This window comes from Agelaius phoeniceus, chromosome 8, assembly GCF_051311805.1.
Source record: "Agelaius phoeniceus isolate bAgePho1 chromosome 8, bAgePho1.hap1, whole genome shotgun sequence".
Classification (NCBI taxonomy): Eukaryota; Metazoa; Chordata; class Aves; order Passeriformes; family Icteridae; genus Agelaius; species Agelaius phoeniceus.
The window spans coordinates 16,276,809-16,303,015 of NC_135272.1; the positions used below are offsets into that span (position 1 = coordinate 16,276,809).

General features: G+C 37.5%; 1 protein-coding gene across 1 annotated transcript in view; it reads left to right on the forward strand.

Annotated features, from left to right (window-relative positions):
• Window positions 1-26,207, forward strand: part of NEK7 (NIMA related kinase 7) — a 68,136-nt gene that overhangs the window by 33,866 nt on the left and 8,063 nt on the right. Inside the window, 4 exon segments of the mRNA XM_077182093.1 lie at window positions 6,652-6,760; window positions 8,998-9,105; window positions 16,184-16,278; window positions 20,705-20,818. Of these exon segments, the coding sequence (XP_077038208.1) occupies window positions 6,652-6,760; window positions 8,998-9,105; window positions 16,184-16,278; window positions 20,705-20,818 (426 nt within the window).

The window sequence follows — 26,207 nt, forward strand, 5'->3', positions numbered from 1 at the left end:
GTGGATGGAGCTGTGAAGTCTTAAAAGAAAAAGTGAAGGCACAGAGCCCTGGCAGGGTGGTAGAGCTGCCTGTGGTAAGCTTTTCCTCCATCCATGTGTGTCACTGGGGTGTCTGACAGGTGCTCCACTGTCACCTTTGCTGTCACCACCAGTGCCCACAGTGAGAGCAGCAGCAGGAGCATTTTACCTTGGGTGTGTTACATACAAGTGCTGGCAGAATGGGAGCTGGCTGGTCCCCCAGTTTATAATCAGTGGGATAATTGGGCTGGGTAATTGCCAGGCAGCCTTGTTAGTTTTGCTGTGAGTCAGCCATTGTGTGTGGCTGCTGCTGCTGGAATAATAAGAATAAGTGGGCAGGTTTTCTGCTAAAATAATTAGACAATCAGCAGTGTTTTGTCTTGTGGTCAGTTGTCTTCACAGACATCACACCTGAAGCTGTTGAAGTGGGCTGTACACACAGGAGAATAATGGTGTCAGTCAGCTATGAAAAATTAACCTGACAGTAAACTTCGTTTAACTTACACAGGCTTTGGAGATTTCATCTCCACCTTTGCCCACTGGTTCTAAAATTGTCTGTGAGCCTTTAAAGAGCAGGGAGAGTTGGAAGATTTTATTGAATAATAGTTCTGGATACTTTTATTGTTTGAAATGACCTGCAAACAATACTTGGGGACTAATTTTCATTTTTCAGAGTCGCATTTGAAAAATTAGCACTGTCAGTGTTTGCACTAGGTGGATAACTTGCTCAGAGTAGAGACTTCAAATCAGTCTGCCTTGTTTGTAGAGAAAAGAAAAATAAAGTTAAGATGATAGCCTCTGTATTATACTGTGTCATGTTTTTTATTAGGAGGTAGAGTTAATGATTCAAGCATGAGTTTCACCTCTTCATGCTGTACCAGTTTCCCCAAGGGGATTTTTTTGGGAGAGAGATGCATGTAAACAAATACTGTTGAATTTAAACATGTGGCTGTGTGTTTCAAGAAGCCCCACTCAGCAGTAACAGCAGAGACAAGGAAAATGATGCAGTATTGGAAATTTTATATTAGTGGTTCTGCAAGTATATCGGATTTCAGTAGGTGATCTCTATTTCTGAACACTCTATGTCCTTGCTGTTTTGCATCAGCAAAAATGTTAGGTGGAACAGAGGGACTGTAGGTGGGCTGCTCAATAAGGAAAAATGAAATGAATCCTTGCAGAGAAAGTTGGCTAAAAATACCTTTATGTAAAGTGACTTTGTCCAGAGCTTTCTAAGGAATATGAGTTTAACCAGAAGTATTACTAAGTCTGATTATTAGCATGAAAGAATATATGCTAAAATGGAAAACATGAAAAATTTTCCTTGCATTTTTTACAAGGCTTATAATTTCTTGTAAGTGAATGTCCTTTTTTTGATTTTGTCTGAAATAAGATTCTGTTTGAGAAGATGCTTCTGTCTCAGTCCTGTGGTGTCCCTGCAGCATTCTTCTGGGGTTTTTTTCCTTTTTTCTTTTTTTTAAAGGAAAGACCACAGTTCAATTCTACTGACTTGTCCTTCTGATGCTAATAGGAACTTCTGTTAGTACCATCATTTTGTGTGTTAATTTTTGTACAGTATCTTAGTCTTTTGTTCTTCTTCATGAAATAAAGTTTGCAGTATACTAAGATGACTTAATAAAGGCAGATTTAATTTTTTTAACCTCTTTTTCTTGTGAGTTCTGAAAGGGTCAAAAATAAATGTATAGCATCTTCAGTAAGGGGGGATATAAGCAACTGTTAATCCAAGTTGGAAAACAAACCAGGTAAATATTTTTATTTTTGTCACTTTATTGGCTGAATAAATATTTTTGTCACTTTATTGGCTGCTTTTGGTATGTTCAGTTGATAGATGAAAAATAGTTTGGGTGGGTTTTTTGGTATTTGTTCTCTTTTTACAAGTAAGAGACAGCTGCTACTCTTGAAATGTAGGCAAATTTGATGACACTGTATATCAAACTGAATGAATGAATCAGGATGTGGTGGGAAGTTCTATTTTTGTTCTGCATAGAAAGCAAAGAAAAATGGCAGAAAACTTGCCATGGTCTAAACAGATGGGCAGGTGAATCAATCAAAGAACAGAACCAGACAAAACTCCTGGGATGCTGTGTTGCTGCTAGAATTATGTAGCTTTTAAAATAGAAAACAAGACTTAGGTACAGACTTCCTCTCTATATTTATGAGTCTCCAGAACTTTGGGATGTTGCCACCCATCTTCACTGGCCTGTCTTGCTGACCCTGATGCCCTTGCCTGTTGTGGTTTGTTTCTGTTGTGTTCACAGAGTGGAAGCTTTTGCTTGTGCATCCATAATTTCCTATTATGGCTGCCTGACCTCCTCTTTCCTCTTTGTTCTTCCTGCTTGTCCATATTAAAAAAAGCTCCCAAAGAAGCACAGTCAGAAGTGGTCAAGAGCTTTATTGTGTTACTCAGAACTTCTGTGTAATCATTTTGCATCTCTTTCCTCTTGATGCAGGTCAGATTTCTTCCTAATTGTATCTGGTCATTGAATCACTGTGTTATAAGTTTGTACAGTAAAGTATAAAACCTTCCGTGCTTTATATTTTTGTAAGCTGTAAATGAAGTCATGAGAACAAAAAGATGTGATCAAGATTCTAATGGAATTGTGAAAGAAAGGAAGGAATCTGTTTAAAGTAATGAAATCATCATTCTCATTTTACTTTTCTTCCAAATACTATCTTTCAAAAACAGCTCTAGGCTACAGCATATGCAGGGGAAAATTCAGATATATGTTCTTGTAGGCTTGTTTGACAGTTCCACAGTTCCTTTCTTTTCTTAAATAATGACTCTGCAAAATTGTTTAGATGATCAATTTATCAACTCTCTGCAAGAGAAGCTCATAAACATCTTGCTTACTTTACTTCAGTTAGCTTCTTAACACTCATTGTGTTGTCTTTTTTCTTATTTATTCCTATTTTTTTTCTCTATTCAGTGAGACCTAAACCAGACTAAATCACACCTTAAAATCCTTCAATACACCAACATCAGAACTGAATGCTAAATTTTGTCCAGGCGTGGTTATTGAGATGTAGGCAGTCATATCTGAGTTTCTAGTTGTGTGGAAATCATCTGGGTTCACTCTCTACTCACCTGCAGGAAATCTTAGTTTTCTTAGAAAATCCAAACATAGTCCTGTGTCTTTGCTGTAAGTATTGTCTGAATTGTCCTTTTAAGCCCAGGTAGGACCAGCTGCTACCTGCTGTCACTTTTACTTTTGGAGTGTGACCTTTAAAGCATCATCTTCAGAAACTCAGTATAATATAACTTCCTGCCTTTATGTTGACTTCAGATTTTTTTCTCCATCTCTCCTTTGTTTTGTTTGTCAAGAAACTGAATGGCATTTGCTGTTTAGGTGCAGGGCAGCTATGTTTAATTTCATTATTATGCAAACATTTGGAGAATATTTAATTTTTCTTTTAGCAATCCATTAGAGAACCAGGAGAGTTCTGTTTTTCCATGATGAAACTGCTCAGTCATTCTGTAAAAGGGATAAAAATACGAACTGGTGATACAGCCTGCCTGCCTTAAAGCTCTTTAGGGCATCTGATTAGCAAATTTATGACCACCAAAATGTCTAGTTGTATTAAATGACTGAATTGCAGTTTTATCCACAATGTACTGACATTGTGGTGACTCTTCAAAGTTAGATTTTTGTAATTCTATTCTCAGATGGAGATGGAAATTTCATGGGATGTGCCTTTTGAAACAAACAGTTGTTTCAGGGAGCCAGCCTGCTGCCAAAGCATGCCTGGTGTTCTGTTTACCTGACAAAGCACTGCTTGCAGCACTGCCCAAATTTTTAATGCACATGTACAAGCAGCTCCCTTTTTGCCCAGTTTCAGCTTGTTTGAGATTGATCTTTCACCTCAGACAGGATCATGTTTTTTTAATGTCACACCCTAGAAGGTCAGTGGTCTGAGGGACATCAGGACTGTGCTTTGAGCCTAAGACAGGTGGAAGAAGGAGAATAATGAAGTTTTGAAGATGAGAGCACTTCAGAGAGGGCTGTATGTCAGGCTGTATTCCTCCTCTGGGCAGGTAATGCCAGCCTGTGTACAGTGGGAGGGAGCTCTGGGAGGTTAACTGGGTGCTGTGGACCTCAGGGTGCTTCAGGCACCAGGCAGTGGATTAGTTCAGCATTGACTGTGCTGCTGCTTTGCTGTGCTGCAACAGAGGTGAAAAATTATTGTTACAGCATCTTATCTTCTGCATTTTGGCTTCCCTGTAGGGAGGGAGCAGACACCACAATTGTTAGAACTGCAGTTTGCATTGTGGACTATTTTAAAATGAAGGAGAAAGGACAGGATCCTGCTTTGAATACAGTTCATGTGTGCTATATGAATTTAATTATGCTGTTTGGCATAAAAATAGGTTTGCCTGTGTTTTCCATCAACTTACATTTCTTGTTAGAAGGTAAGGTTCTAAACAGAAATGGAGTTTTTATTTTGACTTTCCTCAGAACTAACGGTGTCTGCTGGATTGTTTCCTAAAAGTGTACAACTTGTTTCAATAGCTGTTATTGCAAAATTCATCATTTTGGTGATGGCTTTTCATCACTGTTTTGCCTACTGGTAGACAACAGCCTAAGAAAAAATTGAGAACATTTTTGAGGGAAAAAAAGTAATTAATTACCGAACAACACAATGTTAATTGAGTTTATTTTAAAGATAATATAATTATTTTTAAGCCCATAGAAATGAAAATGCTGCCTGTTTCTTTGTTTAAACATTGTTAGCAAATGTGGCAGCTCTCTTGTCTATCCTCTTTAGATGGATAAATTCTCTGGGGTTAAGTAATATTTTTGATGCTTTCAGGAGGAGGTAATTATTGTCCTGCAAAATTATTAATGCCTTCAGCAGAGTGAGACCACTTTAAGTTGCATCCTTGCACTGTAAGAACTGAAGCCAATTTTGTAGTGTACATCAGCTACAGTGCTAGAGATGGCAAGTGAATAAAGTGTTAAAAGAAAACTTGTACATAAATACTTTGAAAGTACACTGCTGTACTTTAGGTAAATGGGAATGGGAATGTGTGATTGAAAATCTCCCCATTTCAGGCATTTTGTGAATGGCATTTCATCACCGCATCCCAGTTAAAAAAATAATAATTCAGAATGTTTAAATAAAGTGCCTAGTTATAATTATGATAATTTCAGAATGCATTTTAAATCAAGGAACTGTGCTTTCATGTACACATACTTAGATGTATTGTGTATTTGTTTTTAAATGAAAAGAAACCTGGTCTCCATCTTCCTGTTGACATCAAACAATCCTCTGATATGCAAATCCAGCTATGGGGAGAACAGATACACAGGGTTTGTTTGGATTCAGTCCAAGAGTGAAAAAAAATTATATTTAAAGACGTAATTTATATGCTTTGCCTCATTTAAATGAAAATGCATTTTGAAATAATGCCTATAACGAAAAACATTTGGTGGAATGTTAAGATCCTTTGTACGACTGATGCATTTTGCTATAGGTAGTTTAAAAGCCTCTCTCTCACGCTCCTGTGTGTCTGTAATGTGCAGATGCAGCTGTCAACTTCTCACTGGCATGTTTTAACATAGTATGAAATTTTTTTTTGCAATTTAATAAATGTTTGTTACGTGAACTTTCTTAAAGCGTGCATGAGTGTGAAGTCTGTCTGTACCCACAATTAAAATACATCAAGTGCTTTGCTTTCCATCTAAAATTTTGCTAGTCTTAATGTTATTTGTGTATTTTCTCCTTGTGTGGAACTTCAAAACCTGACACGATACAATTTCTTTGGAAACACAGGCTAAACAAGCAACGATTTTTCCATCTTTTTCCCTTTAGCTGAAGAATTTATAATGATGAAACTTTTACATTTTAAGATTGGCTGAATTCCAGGTTTTCTGTAGGTGTCTTTGGAGGACTGTTACTCAGTGCCTGAATACCACATTTGAAGCTGATGTGTAGAGCAGAGTGTAATTGTTTTGTGTAAGCTTTAACAGGCCAGTGAACTGCTACCAGTGATCAGGAATGGGTTTTTATACAGGATAGAAAATATTTGAACAGGAGTTAGGTCACGGTGAAATTTTCAGAAATCAGTTCCTTTAATTCCCTTTCATGTACTGCAGAAGTTTTTAAAACTAATGTGACCAATTCTTCTTACATGATCTTTGTGACTGTGTGATACTGCTATTCTTTTTTTTTTTTCTTTGTTTTAGAAAATGAGGGTATGGAAATCAATTTTGGTGTAAGGAAGTGTATTTAATTTGGGACGTTCTGTGGCACATAGCTTTATATCTGGCCTTTATTTGTTCTGTGGCTGCTTTATACTAAATTACTCTGACCACATTAATCCAACACTGAGGAGTGCTAAATACTGTATAAATCCTTTTTTGGGGTAGGAATTTTATTTCATTAATGTTATTTGTGGCTCTGTGTGTAGAATGACTTATTCACATGCAGTGATGGTACATATATTAATATTTAAAGGGAAAGTTTTCTGTGTCAAGAAATGTTATTAAACCTTTCTTATTAGCTTGTGAGCCTCTTGTATTTTTTTTTATTTTTTAATTAATGATTTTCTGTCTTTTTTCAGTAATTTTATGCAAGTTTTAATTTTTAATATTCACTAACCATGTTTTTTTTAAGCATTTTAAGAAACAGAAGAGGTTGATTCCTGAAAGAACAGTTTGGAAGTACTTTGTTCAGCTTTGCAGTGCCTTGGAACATATGCACTCTCGTCGTGTTATGCATAGAGGTAATACAAGATCAAAGATGATTTGTCCTTACAATACCTTTGACTATGTGAGAATTAAACTGGCTGAAATAAATTTTGACAGCTGAAACATTGCATGTTTCTGTAAGATTTTACAAGTAATAGAAAACTGAGAGAAGTATGTGGATGTGCATTTGTTGTGGTAGGCATTTGTTTGATAGCAAGTTTTTCAAAATAAGAATAGTTCTGTGAGTAATGGATACCCTGCCATAGCTACTTCATTTTTCTGGCTCCTATCTTCTGCCTTGTATTTATTCTTCTGTATTTGCTTGTTGTCTTGCCCAAGTGCTGCCACCTGCCTTGCACAGATCTGTCAGTCCATTCTTTACAGCTCTTGCACCTGGTTAAGAGTATCTGCTCCTGCCCTGCTTGCTTATGATGTACAGGCCCCTCTCCTAGACCCTTCTCTATTGGATTATGTGCAGGTGTGAGCATTTCCTCCAGTTCTCTGCTCCTTTCCACTATTTCCAATCTCTGTGTCCCAACAGCCCTTGTAGTTGCCAGCTATCCCTGTCAGGTACTAAATTTCCTTGGCCCATTTTAAACCTTGCTGCTGCTGTCTTCTTGGATGTGGTCTTCATTTCACCTCATAACTCTTGAGTCAAAGGAAACAGATCATAGTATAGCTTCTTCTTAGATCTGCTATTTTTTCCCCCTTCTGAAATCCCTCTGGTTATGGCATTGTGAGTTGTGTGTGGGCTGTCACTTTTTAGGTTCAGGTGACATTGCCTGTCTTAGGTTGGTGGCTCCCTGTGCTAGAATGCAGCTCAATCAATGTCTGATAGGAACAGTCCCTCGATGTCTGCTGAGCTCTGTCATTTGCAGCTGGAAATTTTGCACCCATAGCAGATGAGCTTAGGTACTCCTGCCCCTGCAAATGCCTTTCCCTTGTGATTCTACTTTTTTTTTTTCCCCCTTTGTGCATTTGTACAGGTGCCTGCAAGTGTGAATGATAAAACGAGGACAAAAATTACAGATTCTTTCCATAGGGTGCAAGTATCTTCCTTTAATATGTTTATAATTAAATCAGTTAATTTCTGTATATTGTAGCTCATAAGGAAAGGATTTCAGTTCCTTAAACTGAAGTACTAAGTTCAGAGCTTCTGGCAAACCTATGGCAAATCTAGTGATTCCATGGTTACATGCCAAAAGCAATGGCAATTAAAGCTATTTTTAAATTGAGCTAAATCTGTGTTGGATTATTACACAAAGGGTTATCCAAACTCCTGAAAACTGGGTCAGATAGCAGGAGAACATAATTGCTTCTGTCTTCCTCTAAAGCTTGTAAGGTTTTGTAACTTTTTTTACTGGAAACCTGAAAATGCTGGTGTTTGAAGGGTTATTAACCATTCCTTTTACTGTGCCTGTATCTTATGCAAACTGTAATCCCCTCTTACTAAATGAACTGACTTCTCTAAGTTTAAGGCTAGGGTGTATTGCTCTTCAGCAGAGTAAGAGCTAAATTCCCTTGCCAAACAAATAACAGGTCAGTTTATTTAGGAGACTAACAAGGTAGGTATCTTGTTAGAAATCATAGAATAAGAGTCTCTGGTGTTGCCTCTAAGGGATTGGATTAAAACTTAAACTGGATATTACTTGTGAAAAATAACTGTCTGGGGTATACATCATTATTTTTCTTTGTTTCTACTTGATTAGCCCAATTCCACTGATGAGTTCAAATAACCATTCTCCTGAGTAAACTCGCTTCTTTTTTAATGCCTGCTCTTATAGAGAGTCAGTTATCTATTTCAAGTAAATGACGTTATGCCACTGTGGCTAATTTGATTAGCAAAACTGATGAAAAATGCTGTATAGTTCTTGAAAACATATTTAGGCTGTTACTTAGGAGATAACAAAAGAGACTCTCTAGTTTTAATCTAAGACTCTCTATGTAGCTTATATAAAATTGTAATGAACTCCCCTGTATATGCTTCTTGACTTTGGGGGTGTGGGTTTTTTTTGTTTGTTTGCTTGTTTAAAAAAAAAAAAACAACAACTTTCTGTGGCTCTAGGCTTTCTTTGCTTGAGTGATAGTTGTACTAATAAAATAGTGGATTTGAAATTCTACATTCTGGATCCATTCTTTCTGAGTAGCACTGTCAAATTTTACCAATATTACCTGTAAGTAAAATCCACTTTGGGTCTATTATTAATAGAAGAGTAGATTTTCTTGCAACCTCACTGTGACTTTTAAATTTTTAAATTTATTTTTCTTCCAGATATAAAGCCAGCAAATGTGTTCATTACAGCTACAGGAGTAGTAAAGCTGGGAGACCTTGGACTTGGTCGATTTTTCAGCTCCAAAACCACAGCTGCACATTCTTTAGGTAAGCTTTCTCTGAGGTACAGGTGTTGGACAGGTAGAGTATTTTACATGGTGGAAATACTGTGCCCACTCAGGAGGAAGAAGAAAAGGGTTAGGACCAGTTAAAGATGTTCTTAAGTAATAATAAAAATATTAAAGGTGTTCTTAATAAAAAAAATGGTCAGCACCGTGGACAAATACAGAAACACTGTAACACTGAGGCATTTCTTTCAGAATACTTTGGGTATTTCCCCTCCTTTGTTTGCATAATTTAGTGTACATTTCTACCTCTGAACAAGTCTTTAAGACAATAGTGTTGCCTAGAAATGCTAGGGAAAAATAAGGTGATAATATGGATGAATTTTTAAAAAATTGACTTGAACTTTATTCAGTGTTGGGAGGAGTCTCATAATTCTGTGTGTGCCTGCATGAGTAGCATTAATGACCTCTTGGCTATGTGGGTTCGAAGGGCTCTCAGAGGAGTTTCCATTTTTTAAGGTGACATTTCTCAATGTAAGCTTAGGTAGTTGAGGGGAGATAAAACTAACAAAACCAATTCCCAGAAAGCTTTTTTCTATTCTTGTCTTTAAGTTTTCTGAAATGTTCAGTTTATTCTTTGCTAGCACACAAAACTAGCAGGACATTATCTCTATCCAAACAAAATTTTCATGTAATGTGCATCTTTTGAGTAGCATGTGAATACTAGGATGATTAAGAGGCCTTTAGAGAAGAAAAATTAAATATTTGGCATATATTTTAAGTTTAAAAGTAGGTAACAGATGAATGACAGAATCTAAGAGGATGTCTGTAGAAGAGAAAAACCTTGTAAATAGAGTAACATCTGCTTTAAAGAGAAATGTTGGAAATACTGTTCATAATACTGTTAAGTTAGGTTTTTTAGATACAAAAACATTCTTTTCCCTCAGTGAATTGTCTGTGTTTGGTGGTTGCTGCACTCAAGCCTGTTTTTTGATTGCATGTTTGTACCACATTTGAGATGTGAGTGATATATGTGTTAATGGCTAAAAATATAATATTTTGGATGGGAAACTTTTGACACTCCTTATTTCCCTGTCCTCCAAAAAGCCTTTGGTCACTCCTATGTGCCTCCCAGTTTTTCCCATGTTTGGTGCAGACTGGTGAAGTCAAACCCATGAGTCAGTGGTGAGATGTTAATAGGAGCCCCAGCCACAGATTGCAGCCCTACATTGGCAGGAGGCTGAGGAGGGGTGCAGAGCCCAGGCTGGAAATGTTCTGGGCTTCCACACTGGGGGTCAGTCACATGTGACACTGAAGATCTGCTGCTCTCGCAGCGTGGCACCCAAAGTGCTGCTTTCCTGCTGCCCCTGGAAGCCAGGGGCCATCTCTGGCAGCACTGAGGGGAGGCTGGGTTGGCTTTTTGCAGGTGGGCTCTGCTCCTGCCTGCAGATGGAAGGAGGCTGTGAAGAGGGAGCTGGAAATCCTAATCTGAGGAGTAGGAGCTCAGGAATAAGGCACAGGTCAGCAGTGAGGGTGGGAGTGCAGACTTGCATTCTGAGGCACAAGCCAGGAAGATAAAGAGGAGCAGACTGCCTCAACCCTGGATTATTTTGGCTCCTCACAGGGGAATTGTTGTGAAGGCTGAGCTGGAAATTAAAAAAAGCTGAAGACTGTGCCAGATTTAAGAACAGTGTAATACCCCTGAGCCCTTTAAAGCTCATCTTTTACAGATCCAAGAATCATCCAGAGAGTGGGGAAAAAGGGGAGGATGGCATCTTTGTTTCTTCTGTTGGTGGCTGTGTCTTGGTAGAGGAGTTGTTATTTTTTTATTTTTTCCCTATCTCTTCTTTTCCTATTTCCCTCTTAATTATGGCCTAATGTCAGAATTCAGCCTAGAAAAAAGGTTTGTGTCAGCTGTTAACTTAGGCTACAGAGGAGACTGACTTTCTGATTTGTCGTCACTAGCAGATACCACTTCTTAAATTGATTTCTTCTGCAGTTTATGATGCTGGTTTTCTTGAAATTTCTTTCAAAGTTGTATCTTTTTATGATTTCATAAACCTTTGGTGCACGTAACCTAGTAAATAGCAAACATATGTGTAGCAATTTATACTTGTTTACAGGCTTTATAAAAATTTCAGTAGCAAACTAGATTCAGGCTTTCAGAGATAAAGAAATGTACTAAAATTTTAATTAGCTACAGCTTCTAACTGCTAATTATGAATAATACTGATTTAATTACAATCTTTACTGATGGTCCATTTGAAACAAATGAAAAACTGCACTGGACAGGGTTTTTTCATGTTCTTAGCTCTTTCTATACAGCTTTATCAATAATTTACTATTGTCATGCCTATATCTTTTTGGAAATGGAAAATATTTCTTACAAAAGGGCAGAGGAAATGGAGGCATTGTTGATTTGATACAAACTTGACAAAATGTCTTGTTTTCAGAAGACTTTATATTAGAAAGGGGAATATGGTCCAACAAAGACTTCCTACTCCTTTCCCTACAACTCTGTTAGGGTTTTCTTGCTGCTGTTGTTTAATGGCTCAATGCCAGGCCTTATGCTCTTTGGTGAAATGGCAGTTCTAAGGCCAGCTCTTGAATATGTGTTTTTTTCTTTGTTAGCCATTCAGTGGATGTAAAGAAAAGTCTTTTCATATTTTGGTTACAAAAAGAATCACTTGATCTCTCTGCTGTGGCTGTGCTGTAAGGCAGGCACTGTCCACCAGCATGGGCATCCCTTCTTGCAGGGCAAAGGAGCAGATCTGCAATCTTCTGAAAAGGCTCAAATGCAGAGAATCATCTGTGTGGAATTCTGGTCTTCTGTGTTTTGACATCTTCTGTCATTTCTGTGATACTGCTGTCCCCAGCACAGACTATGTTATGTGAGGGGTTTGACTAGAAACTCACACAGGTTGTGGGGTATAAAATACCTTGTGAAAATGTGTGCAGATACTCTCCTCTCCCATATGTGTCTCTAATGCAGTAGAGGCTGTGCTGAGGTGGTGGTTTGCAGCGCCATTCTGTGAATAGAATAAACTCCACTTAAATACCCAGCCATACTCAGAACCTGCACCCTCAGTGCACAGTAATGCTGGCAGGGAAATCTGCAGCTGAGTCATTGCAGTCATCAAGGAAGCTGTGTTAAAATAGCTCTTGAATTTTATGTACAGAAACATGAGCTCTCTTACAGTAGTTTGAAAGCTGAAAAGAAATGATTGTCTTGTTATAAAATAACTCAAGATATTTATAGATTGACTTATGTAGAAGGACTGTTTGCACATTGTGGGCTAGGTTGCAGAGTTACTTTGGATAAGTGCAGTATTTTGACTTGGACATCTCCTATAGCTATATTAAATAAGTACAAAACCTTGAACATAATAGAATCGGTAGGGTTGAAAAGGACCTCCAAGCTGCTGGTTTGTGATTTAGGTTTGTCTGTGTTCAGCATCCACATTCATCTTGTTAGGCATGTTGTATTGTACTCTATATTAAAAATTTGCTGTGGTCTTATGGACACTGAGTCATCCATAAACCATGTGTTTTGGTTACTGAAATTTGGTCTCTTTAGCCCCCTTCCTGAATTCTGATAGTTATGTATGCCAATGCATGAAATGTCAGTAATGATTATGTGGCCATTTTTAAAACTATGGTCTGTTAAACCTGTCCTGAATGAACCACTGCATTGTTTTGTATGAGTAGATTTAACATTTACCAGGCAGATTTTTCTCCCAGCCTAAAAATGCTTAATAGCTTTTAGAGCTAGTAACTATTTCAGAACTTAACTGTATTTCATTCCACTCCTTGATGCACTTGTTTAACTTCACTCAGGTGAATTGTGAGTTATATGTTTATCCAGGTAGTAAGATGGACTGTTGATATCATAATTCCTTTTTCTGTAATAGATTCTTTGCCTCTGATCCTTCAAATCAGCTCCCTGCTCTGTATTAACCCCAATTCCATTATATCTACTCCCTCTGCCAGTAACATGAAGCTTGCATAAAGAATCAACACTTTTTGGATCTACAGCATCTTTAGAGGCAAGGAGCTCCAGAGCAGCAGCAGATTCTAAGGAGACACTGTATGTGACTCAGACCACTTTCAAGGAGTTTACTCTTCAGACTTGCAGGTTATCACAGGTCTGCAAATGCAGCAAGCAAAACACTGAAGTTACTTATTTTGTTCTTAAAAATGTAGGCACCTCAATGATTTAGCTCATTTTCTTGTATTATCCCACTTCTATGTCTTCAGATGAGTAAAGGAAGTGAGGAAGTTGCATATCTCTATTCTACTGGGATGCTGTATTTCACTTAACAGTAAAAAAAGATCCAGGAAGCAAATAAAACATAGAATCACACTGGTAGTTACTTACCAGCAGCACAGCTATGTCCTGAGAGTGCTCACTGTGTTAAAAGGATCATTGCAATGCTTTCAGTAGTTCCTGAATGTCAGAATAATGAATCTTTAGTGTCATGTTCTGTTAAAATCAGTTTACAAGTAGTAATGATGTCTGAATCTTCAGGTTGTTTGTGTGATTCCATGAGTAACAGAACTAATTTCAATTCCTCTCACTAGCTGGCCATGGGGGGCTGCAGGTTGCATTGCAGTGGAGGTGTTACACTAGGCTAAACGCTGTAAAATGGGAACATTTGTTCTTGCTTTTCACTATCATCAATCTTTCACGGTCATATCAGACCCCTAATGTATCAGCAGGCTTCCCAGAGCTACTGGTTAAAATTACCTTTGCTTTTGGTAGACTATGAACCTTCAAACCTCAGTGTTTTCAGCTGCCCCCTGTGGATTCTGTGAAGCCTCTTTCTGGCACATTACTCACTGCCAGCCACTTGTGTGATACCTCAGAGCAGCAGAGGCACTGCTGCTGCAGCCACTGAACAAACACATCACTATTCAACTTATTTCTGTTAGATGCATTCTGCCAACAAAGCATCAGAATGTACTAAACCAGTGCTTTAATTAATGGATACAAAATGCAGCTGAAATTTTTTAGAGGTATCCAAGCTCACTAGTTGTTGGGGTGTTAAAAAAAAATTGAAGAGGGAAATAAACCAGTAAGATGATAAAAATATGAAACCTGTGTCATTCCAAATGCTTAGTTGCAGTTCTGATCTTAAGATATCTGTCATTAAGTGCCCATTAAAATACTGATGGTGATACATTAGAAAACCAGATATATCCAGAGTTGCTTCTGGATATTTTGGCAGTTACTTTGGCATTGTGGTCTACCTATCTGCTTGCCTATATTGTTTCACAGGGAAAAGACCATTCACAGTTGTAGGTGGATGCAAACATCCTGTGAGAGTAAATGTCTCCCACAGTACTCTCTGGAGTTGCCTTTCCCCAGCCTTTTTCCTTTTAAGCTGTTACCATTGGCAGCCTCAGTTCAGAGGTGCACTGAGTGCTCAGCCCAGTGCTGAGAGACAGGGGCTCTGGCACTCTCAGCTTTTTCCAGAACTGGAAATCTCCCCCAGCATGTTTAGGGGGCCAGATCCTTTGGAGGATACCACATGGGGACCTCTATCTTTGCCTGTTACAGGAGTAGTTTATATGGGTTTTCAACGTTGTTTGCCAAGGAGCAGATCAGGTGAAGTGATGAGTTACCAGCAGCAGTGGCCTGACCTGAGATAGGTGGTTCTGGGTTTCCCTATCTAAGCTGGGCCCTTCAAGTAGGAAGGTAATTCTCCCTCCTCCTTACTTCCACTGTCCAAACAAACCCCTTAACTTTTGGAGATTATGGGAGTAAAATTATCTGTCTGATTACTTAAAGCTATTTAACCTGATTATTCAGATGTAGAAGTACTTATATGTTCACTGTATCTCTGTCTTCAGTATTCATACAGAGATCAATTCTGAATTAGCCTCATCTATTCAGAAGACCAGAAGTGAAACCAGATCCTTGTGTTACAATAATATGTGAGGTTCATACCACAAAGAACAAAAATGAAAAATTGCTGATTTTAATCACTGATGGTGTTGCAAGATGTTTGGTTTCAAAATCAAATCAACTTGAATTGACAGAAATCAGCCGATTTTTATCATCAGGATTCAGTGCTTAAGAAAATATTCAAACAAAATCAAACCAAAAATCCGTAGAGATCTGTGCCTTTTTTTGCTGTTAAGCAGTCATTTTGGGGGATACAGGGAGAAAGTCCAGAAACAATGCACTAAAATTGCCATTACCATTATTTTCCATAACTACTCATTGCTCTGTCATACATGAAACCATCACTCAGCTACTTCCTTGTAATAACATTTTTTAAAGAGCTGAAACGTCTCCCAGTATTTCTCTGTTCCAAGTAACTTGTGACACAGATGGGTAGGGTTTGATTAAAATCAAAGGGAGAGATGTTCCAGAGTATCTAACATAAATTTACTCTGGGACAGCCCCAATAAATGCTGCTTTTCAAGAGCAGACATTTCCAGAGCCCACAGCTCTGAGGCAGGATTAAGCAGGGACAGGCACAGGTTTGGGAGCTGCAAAGCCCTTGTGGAATTTGGTGCTCCTGCTGATGGCTGAGTTGCCCTTAGGAACCTCAGCTTCTGTTGGGCATGCTGGTTTTCCTGCCCTCATCTCTGAAGGGCCTGAATCTCAGGCTCAGCTTTAATTTCAGCTATTTAAAGTGCCTGTGTTTTTTAGTTCCAAAACCAGCTTTTTCAGATTTATGTATTCTCAAAGGAAGAACAGAATTTTTGAAACAAAAAATTCAGCCTGTGGCAGAGAATTTCTAGTGTTGTTTCTAGCCACAGTGCTAACAGTTTGGAAAAGTAGCAGGGATGTGTGTGTGTTTGTGTGTAGTACCTGCCCTTGGTTCTCTTCAGGAGAAACAAATTACTTATAAGGTTCCTTAAAAGCAAAATTTGGAAGTGTTCTACAGCTGCATAGCGCTGGTAATGAGCAGTGAAAATAAAGCTGCATTGGATGAAATAGATACAAATTTGTGTATTTTTGTCAAACTGAAGTGTCCTAAGTATGAGTTGAAGTTTTAAATGTAGCAAAATGGGAAAGATGAAAAATATTCTTCTACTGGGAAAATGGTAATTTAACTACTGCACAACAACAGAAATTTTCATTCAAAAATACTTGTGGTTTTTTGCAGTTGGTACACCTTATTATATGTCTCCAGAGAGAATACATGAAAATGGTTACAACTTCAAGTCTGACATCTGGTCTCTAGGCTGTCTGCTGTATGAGGTAATACTGATATATACAGTGAACTTAATAACACTCTTGTACTTCCCCCTTCCCCTGCCCTCCTCCCCTTACAGAACTTAAGCATGTGAAATACCTTTATTTGTGTTTTACTTGGACTTTCCTTTAAATCTGTTTGCTACAAAGATTTTACAGCAATTGCTTGAGGACTGGCTGTGACTGAAGGATTAGTAAATGAATAATAGCAAGCGCATGAAAAATTGTTCTAGGTGTTTTCATGGCCCATGATGGTTATATGGTTATTTAATAAATGCATTGAGAAGTAGTAGGACTGATTTGAATATGTAAGTAATACTTTCAAAAACTGCAATATAGATAATTCAATACAAATTTCTTATTTTTATAAAGACTTTAAACTTAAGTAAAATGATGAAAAAAGTTTATTTATTTGTTGTACTTACTGCTATTAACTTGGATGAATTCTCAGTTTAACAACTTCTGCTGCAAACACAAGTAATTTTTCTGTTATTCTCCTGTGATGGCTAAACTGCAATTGTTTAGTTTCTATGTTGGTACAGTCGAGATTGGTAGGTGACACACAATTTTAAATGCTATATTTTGGAGAAAATAAAGGTACAGGGCTTATTGAAATGAAGGCAAATGAAGGTGTGAAGAACAGGTAGGCTTCTAAAACAAATACATATTCCAAGTTCTTTACATCTAATTTCTTGATTAGAAGAAGTAACACTTGTGTTGAATGATGCTGGGGAAAAAATGGTTCCAGCAGTGGCAGTGAAGTCTCCCCAGTCATGTTCCAGGTAGAAACAAATCTACTCAAGTCATTTTTTGTTTACCTACAAGCCACCTGCCTCAGTGGGTCAGCAGAACTCATTCAGCACACACTCAGCAGTATCAGCACCTCCTTGTTTATTTTAGGATTGTGTAGAAGACACTGGCAGCCTGTTGAGGTTGGATGTTGCTGCCAGGTGAATCATCTCCAGTAATATTTGTTTACTTCTGAGCACTGACATGTTGCCTTGAATATTAAAAGGAAAAATAGCTATACTGCAAGTCTGCAGTTTACAGACGTGTGTATAGCTGTTGCTTTAAATATTGGGGATCATTCAAGGAAGGAAGTCCAGCTGCTAGCAAGTATTTGGAAGTTTGAATCCTGAGCTAAAACTTAATCCTGGATTCCTCAATACTGACCATGGCAGCTGCCTTGAATCTCAGTGCTCTGCTTTGCACTCTTGTGCAAGCCCTAAGGTAGCATAAAGGTAGATGAGCATTATTCAGTATTACTATTTCTTTGCCTCTGGTTGGTTTACTTGAGGATTTTTTAAAATCTGGAAATAAATAAAACCTTTGAATTACTGTTATATAAAACCCCACAGTTTAAGGTTAATTTTTCTTTTATGTTATATGAAATTAAATTGCTGGATATAAATCAATATTACTTTTCTGAAGAATTTTTTAAGCTTGCTGCCTTAATGCTGGTAGACTATATTAAACACCAATGTGACTATTACATTTTTCTTTGTTGTGGTGGATAATCCCAAAATACCTAAATAAACTCAGTCCCATTGATTAACTCAGCATCTTGAAATACCATTCTCCTTTGATTTTAGGTGTTTTACCAGGATGCTATTTAAGCCAATATGGGATAGTGTTTGTTTTCCTTATTGCAAGAATAGAATAATTATTAGGACCCTTGTTGTTGATATATAGCTGCAGTATTGGGCATTGTCTTCAACTATAGCTTTTAATTTCTTTTAGAAGTGCATTTAGTTGATTCTGCAACATACCAGATATTTGTGGTGGATTTTCTTGTTTGGTTTTGGAAGTTTATCTTGAGCATTTATCTCTAATTTTGAAATTTCAGTTACAGCAAATTCAAAATATATGCTCAGCATTTTTCTCACTTAGTATTTTTTCTTAATTATTGGAAGGTGGTTACTTAAGGTTCTTCAAGACTTGTGTGGACTAATGAATGTTTTTTTTTTAATCTGTGCACTTTTGTGCTGGGTGTCTTTCTATGATTTGTCTATTGCCTGCATCTTAGCATGTTTTATTATGTTGATTTCATGGTGATGTGTATTCATATGTACTCTGGATTGTCTCCAGCTTAATTGGAAAAAAGCTGTGGCAAGTTTATCGCATCTCAGTAAATGCCTATTTGTCACTAAACTCTTCAGTTACATTTTAATTTAGGTTTAAACTAACTTGTTTTTAAGAATTATTATTTCTCATGTGTATAGCAATCTATTATTCAATGCTAACTGTGTGGCCAGTAAGATTTTGCAGAAGTATGTTTTAAAGTCTGAATTTTTTAGAGCCCCAGGTATTTTTGAAACCTCAAAAACACTACCAGTGGAGTTTTAATTGATATGCAACAAAGTAGACTTTACTAATTAAAATCAAGATGCTGTGCTTTTGCTACATGGACCTTTACATGGAAAAGTAGGTCTTACACATTTCCTTTTATTGTTCATCGTAGCAATTGCATCCTTACAGGGTTGTAGGTTGGTGGCTTACAGTTCAAAAAAAAAAAAAAAAAAAAAAAGAAAGGGAAAAAAAAAGAGAGAGAGCGAGCTGCCACCAGCCCTGAAGACAGACAGTGGGCTTTCGTCCCTCAGACACCCCCAGAATACTAATCAGCAAAGTCAGACCCTGGAGGTCAGGGAGCAAGTCAATCATTCTAGCGATCGTCTCAGTGTGGAGGATCAAATTAGCCTGAAAAATTCAGCTGCTGGGAGGAGAGGGCGAGCAGCTGTCAGGGGCAGCAGCGAGATGCACTAATGAACCAGATGAATAGTGCAAAAGCTTGAAAATAAAAACAGGACAGTTGACATTTTTCATCTGTCAAAGCAGGAGATGCATGAAAATATAGTATTCCTGTTTTAACTCCTTAGGGGACATTCAGAATTTTTTTAACACTCGGCAGCATTCAAACAAAAGTACTTTTTAATGAACACCTAGAGTATGAAAATGACTATCTGTGCATTTATTTAGAATTTCTGCATGCGTACAGACCCTGCAGTTGATTTTTCTTTTTTTCTTTTTTTTTTCCTTCTTTTCTTTTTTGGTCTTCAGCTTGCATTTTTAACATTCTTTTTAAGGTAAGAGACAACGTCATGTAAATACAAAAATAAACATTATCTTGGTAATACAGATTGGGAGGAGTGTAGGATAGAGCTGCAGCATAATACTTGTTTCGGGAGCTTTAAAATTTTTTTCTTAGTTGAAGGTAATATGAAAAAGTCCCGAAGTATTTGAGAGCAAATTAGAGATAAAATAAATGGAAGGGAATTTTGGTAATTCTTTTCATACATTTCCCCCAGTGATATTGATGCTTAGACATGAAAGAGTTAAACTTCTATCTGGAAGACCACAAGACAGATGAGAGCCATTTTCAGCTTGTCCTGTCCCTGCTGAAGCTCACTGAGTAGCACAGCATGGACTAGCGTGTTTCACACACACTCTGCCTGTCTGGGGAATGTACACATTGTCCTTCCAAAATCAAACTTATTAGCACATGTAGAAAAGGGTGACTGACTTTGGGGCAGCTCTGCACTCAGAGCAGCATTCGTGCTGCTGCAGATAAAAGGTTTCTTAGGCTTTGAACAGAATGGAGAGTTTTTAAATGAATTTTTAAATTTCTAATCCAGCTAGCCATAGCATTTGTTTCCATCTCAAATGTCAAGTTGTAACATTGTCAGGAAATAAAGGGTAGGTTTATTAATGCTGGTTTTAAGCTGATCAATTACATAAGTGCTCTGCAACAGATTTTCTCAGTTTTCTATTGTAATTGTAGATTATTGCCATAGATGCTGGTTCTGCGCTTCTGATGGAAGTTTAGGGATTTTTTTTTTTTAAGGATTTTTGAATGACCTCCTGAATTACAAAGATTTTGGGTCTGAGATTTTGGAAGTATAGATGATAGCTTTTTCTTGCTTTCAAAACCCTCAATTACATTGAAGTCAAGTGTCATGGCTGTGGAAGGTTACAAAATCTGCTATGATTATCTAGTGTTAGCTACACAATACATTGCTTTAGATTAGATAATGTTTTCCTGTAAGTTACGTGTTTTCTTACAAAAGGTCTTCCGAGGAAAAGCACAGGTTTGGATTTTTTTGGTGTCCCTTGTGGTGCAAGGACCCTCCACTCTCAGCAATATTGTAAACTACTGAATTTCCCCTCATAGTCTATTAATAAAACACTAACAGTGTGCAATTCAGATATTGCACTGTAAGGATTGTGACAGCTATGGTTGTATGACATTGAATAAGTACATACAGTGGTTATAGGAATAGTTTTGGAACTTCTGTTATCATCACTGCAGGGCTCCCTCTAAGCAGAGCATTGAGAGTCATTAAGAATCACTTTTGATTTGTTACTGTTACAGATTTTATGACAAAACAGCTTTACTTAAAAACGCAAAAGAAAACTGTACATTTTCTTTAAACAGATGGCTGCACTGCAGAGTCCCTTTTATGGTGATAAAATGAACTTGTACTCTCTGTGCAAGAAGATAGAACAGTGTGACTACCCACCTCTCCCTTCAGATCACTATTCAGAGGAAGTAAGTAATTTTCCTTTTCATGGGCTGGATCCCCAGTTTATGTAAGCTGGCACGCTTCCAGGGAAGTAAATGAACTTGTGTGATTTTATGTTATTTGCAGATTATGCCTATAAGTGTTTGCTTGTTGAACTCACTCAAATGTTGCTGTCAAAACAAGTCTCTCATGATTTATATTTGAGGGTATTAATGATGGAAACGTCACACTGTTAGATTCCTAATTTCATTGGGCTTCCTTGCAAGTATGACAAAATGCTTTCCCTTTCCCAGAATGCACAATGATATGTTCCACATGCCAGGATGGGGTAGAGCCTTACATCTGTAGGGTGTTTTTCTAAAAACACAACTATACACCTTTATGTTGCACAGTAAATTAGTGCACTGGCCCCGTTCCTCTAGGGGCCTGCATTAAAATAGATATAATGTAACTCAGTAGTAAAAACAAATTGTTCAGGTCCCATTTGTCTGCATTATAAAACTCGGATGTGCTATTTGGTGCAATTGAACAGCAGTTCTTTTGCAAGGAGTGGTTCTTGACAAGACTAAGAGTAAATTTCAGAGAAATACAAGCAGACATAATATAATTGAATTTGAACAATATACTCCTGCAAATCTCAGCAGTGTTTGTTTTAAGCTGAGAGCTAACAGTTCTTACTGTCATTAGTGTATTTAAGGGGAAGTACTTGCTTTTATAAGCTCTAAAATGAAAAGAAACTAAACAAAATAAATATTTTTCTTAGTGTAACAGAATGAAAAAATATAAATGCTTGCTTGTTAATGTTCTGAGATGCCAGTTTTGAAATACTTTCCCACTTTGAAAAGAACAGGGCAAACTGATAGAAGCTGTAAACCAAAGAACAGTTATTAGTAACCAATTCTAACTGAATTCAGAGTACATGAATTAAAGATTACTTTGAAAACCCAAATAAACACAAGCACTGAAATACTTTTAATAAACATAAGGCATTATACAATTTATAGAGTAGGGGTTGTAATTCCGAACCTTAAATTTTCTTGCATTCACAGACAGTGATTGGACTATTAATAAAAGATTACTGCTCAGTGTTTTGTTTTGTATTTATAGTGACAATTTTCCCCTTTTATGAAACCAACTGGACTTAAAAAGATAATTTGATGATGTTACAAAGGATGAAATAATGATCTATTGTGTAATTTATACACTCTAGCTCTTTGTGGGTTTGCCGATTAGTCATTTTACCTTGGCCATTTTTAATTATTATTTATTGTAGACTCTAAATATGGCAGTTCATCTAGCCAACTTCAGAACTGGAGGCCTGGAAATACAGTAGGGTGTGAACAATAATGCAAAATGATAGCGAGAATGTCAGGGGCCGTTCTTTGTTGTGTCATTCATGCTGTCTTCCTTTTTCCATGAAGCACATGAATATTTCACATATCTGCATCCTCATCCTCTATTCTTCTTGACTAATTTTCAGACTGTCTGAATTTGCATTTCACATGGTAGCTGATTAGGAGATGCCGAATGCAGCAGCGAAGCCTCAGCAGGCGGTTTCCATGGTGACCTTCAGCAGGATTTTAATGATGATACCACTAGTGGTTCGTTGAAGTTGGCCTGCCTGCAAGGCTACTTTGCTGCAGCTAAGTGTGAACTGGGAGATGTGGATTCCTAGCCAAGGGGCAAATATCAAAGTCTGGCCCAGATAGAAGGTCTTAGAGTTGGGGTGGGGAGAGAGGCTCCAGCTTTTCCCTACATCTGCATAGGTTTTTTGTTTTGCAAACACACGCAAAGCACCACATGTTACTTTTTATTTATTTCAAAGCAGACATGTACTTCTGCACCTTGGATAAGGCAGCTATCTGCAAAATACATGTAAGTTACTCTTAATGAGAGAATCAGAGCTATTATAGGTATTAAGATAGGTAAGAATACAGTTTCTTGAAAGAAGCCCTCAGTTATGGAAACTGTAATGGGAATATTTTTTATGTTCTGCTAAGACGACTTGTGTCTTCACTAAGGTACCTGGAAAACATACATTTATTACCTATTGCACTATTAACCATTTTTAGCTTGTGCTGGCATGAACTGTAAAAAAGAGAAACAAACAAGTGTGATCTGTCATATTAGAATACTGTGCTAAATGTTTCACCTGTACTGGAAATATAGATGTCAAACCTTTAACTAGATGGGAAGGATACTCAGTGAGCAGTAAAGCTTAAGGATCACTGAATATTAAAACCCACTTCATTTTTTATGAAAAAGAATTTTCTGAAATTAAAACTTCACTGAGTGGATCTCTGCATCCTGTAATATAGAAGTGTAAATACTTTCATTATGAAATATAAGACAAGTACTTTTTCAGTAAACTTTTTGTAAGTAGATTTTAGTGAATTTTAATGTGTGACATTTTTTCTAAGTTTTGAAATCCCTGTAAGAGTAATGTGTTAGAATTGTGTCACATCTGTGTCATCAGAGGAGAGTGTGACAGAAAGATGCACCTTTAGGTGGACAGATGGTTAATGTTTTTAAAACCTTTGATTAGAAATCCTATTAGTCTGAGATGCATTTTCACAAACTATTGCTTCAGTGGTAAATATAAACCAAGATTTTCAGATGCTTAATAACTTTGGATATCTCAATTTTTTAATATACCTCAAAAACATCTGGTATTCAAAGTCAGTATTCAGCATTTACTGAAAGCTGTGCTGCTTTTGGGAATTCAAAGCTGGGGCTCCCTTGCCACCTCCAATCAATACTCTTAAAATCTTGTCAGCTAATATTAGTATCACATTGCTTTCATGATGAAGTTTTAAAATCTTCCCTTTGATTGAGGTGCATTTCTTCTAAAGTCCATTGCCAACCTCCTACCCAGATGTGAAAGCAGAAGGAGCCAGCAGGTCCACCATGGTAGTGTTAGCTGCCAGCAGGTCTTGAGAAAAGCACTCAGAAAAACACTTCGAGAAGGTTTTATTCAGAGTAAGAATGGTGTTGCGTGTGGTTTTTTAATCCAGACTTCCCTATATGAAAATTTCTCTATTTCACCTGGCTAACAATGCAAAGTACTTGCCTGTCATATTTCTGTCTTTCCCCACTCCTCCTGACTTGAGTGATAATTATTTATTTCATGGCTGAAAAACCTGCTAAAGTTAAAGAAAGTGTGTCCCACTGCTCCAGTGTCAGGCTAAGCTCCAGGCTAAAGCCAGTCACTGTGCTAAGTGCACAGAGGAGGTTAAGAACAATAAGCAGACAAAGAAGTTTGCAGCTTGGGGAGGCAACAGGAGGTCCCTCTGGCTCAGTCTGCTCTGCCTCTTGGCCAGTCTGTGCCAGGTAGTAAAAAATCACTTCTATCTCTAATGATAGTCTGATTTTAGACTGCCAGTGCTTCTTCCCATGACATTGGTGAGCTTTTCTGATACATTGGGAATTTTATTACTACTGGAGGGGCTGACAGATGGATTTCAGGTTTATTGAAATGGATATTCCTGTAGGAGTAAAGGATCAGTGCTATAACCAGTGCTATCCAGTGTCCCAGTTTCAGTACTGAAAGCTGTGTTCCCATGTAATTTTTCATCCTGCATAGCAGAAGTGATTCACCTTCTTCCAAGGGTTTGCTGTTCACTTACAAGGCTCAAAAGAGCTCAAGGAATTTGAAATTACTCAGGAATCTGCACTATTGTTGTGCAGTGTCCCAGGCATGGTCAGCTCAGCATTCCTGCCTTACCAGTGAGATTCTGACCTGCCAGGGGAAGAGGGGCATAGAGATACTGCAGTAATTGCAGTGACTGCCATTTAAAGAGGTCGGACAAGGCTTCTCAAGTGCTCAACAGGTAAATTTCTTGAAGATCTATTTCTGCTGCTCTGCAAACAGTAAAGTATTGATAAACAGCTAGAAAAAAAAAACAAGAGAAAAACCACTCTGCTTCCCCTCTGATGCTGGCTTTGTGGGTTTTAACCCTTCAAGGTCCTTTATTAAAACTGTTCACTGTATGCAGTTCTGTTGAACAGATGGAAGTCTTCACAGAGAAAGAGAACGTATACATTCAGGATTAGATGTATTTTGCAGATAAATTATACCTGTATTCTCTTCACAAAATGTTTGCTTATTTGATTCTAATTTCAGGCTTGATGGTGTTGGATGTTCTTCAGTCTTTCCTGTTTTCTGTGCAGCCTGTCTGAGGTGTTGCATGGCAAGCTGCTCATCTCTGCTTACACTGTGCCTCCTGCTTACCCTGTGTCCCACCTGCTTCTTCTGCAGGAGATTGCTTGGCTTGCATGTTGGTATTACATGCTGGCAATTATTATTTCTTACAGTAGCTAATGATTTCCAGCATTCTGTTCTTCAAATGTTTGGGAGTTATTGCAGGCTAATAGTTTTTATTGCCACTGGCATTGTATTTTATTTATTGACTGCCAGAAGCAATATGATGGCTTTTATAACTCCATTAGTCAGAATATGCTTAATGTATTTAAAATGCAAATAGCAAGTATGTTACAGATTATTTTGATTTTATACATTTCTTTTCAATCCAGTAATCTGACCGCTATCTTCAGAACTAGCTCATTTTTAAATATTAAGCTCTTTTTACTAAAGAATGGTATGTCTAATGACATAGATTTTATACTGTTGAATACAAAAAAACTGTACATTATGTACAGTTTATCTGCAAGGGCTAATGGACAAAGCTTTATAGAGTGGTAGGCAGTGCTTCTTCCTTAACTTCAGGAATTCCTATTCCTGTGCATTTAAATTAATCTTCAGTAAAGCGAAAGGAGTATAATTATAATTTAAAATCCTTCTTGTTCTTTTTCGAAAAAGCAGGAAGGAAACTCTCCAATGGCAGGTTTAAAGAGGCAGCCTATGTTAGTTTTGAATAATGAGGGTGATGAGGTCACTTAGTGTTAGTTGCAATAATTACAGATTTTTTGCAATAATCCTACCTAGTAGTACTGGCTGGGATACCAAACTAAATTTGATATATTGTCATAGAAGACTGGATCACAATGTGTTTGTTGGAGTCTCCCCCTCCCTCCCCAATGTTGTAAGGAGGTCCAGGAGGATTTGGCAAAGCTACTTAAAGGCATAAAGGAAAATCTTCAGAGTTGGTTAAAATGTTATTGCAAAGCACTGTGAACATTTTAGTAAGTCACTATGAAAGAGATTTGTTCCACATTGCAAAATGCTTAGGAAATGCACACAATTTGAAATAGATGCCCTATCACAAGGTTATCCATACAATATATTAAGTTCTAATGTCATAAATTTTTAGGCATATCATTGGAGGGAGAAAAGCCTGCAAATGTCTTGACAGTTTGTGAAGGGAATGCAAAGTATGGAGGTGCTGTGGAAGCTCTTTTGGGTTGCCTATGCTCAATATGTTTATTAAAAATACCCAAAAGGTTGTGGTGCTTCTG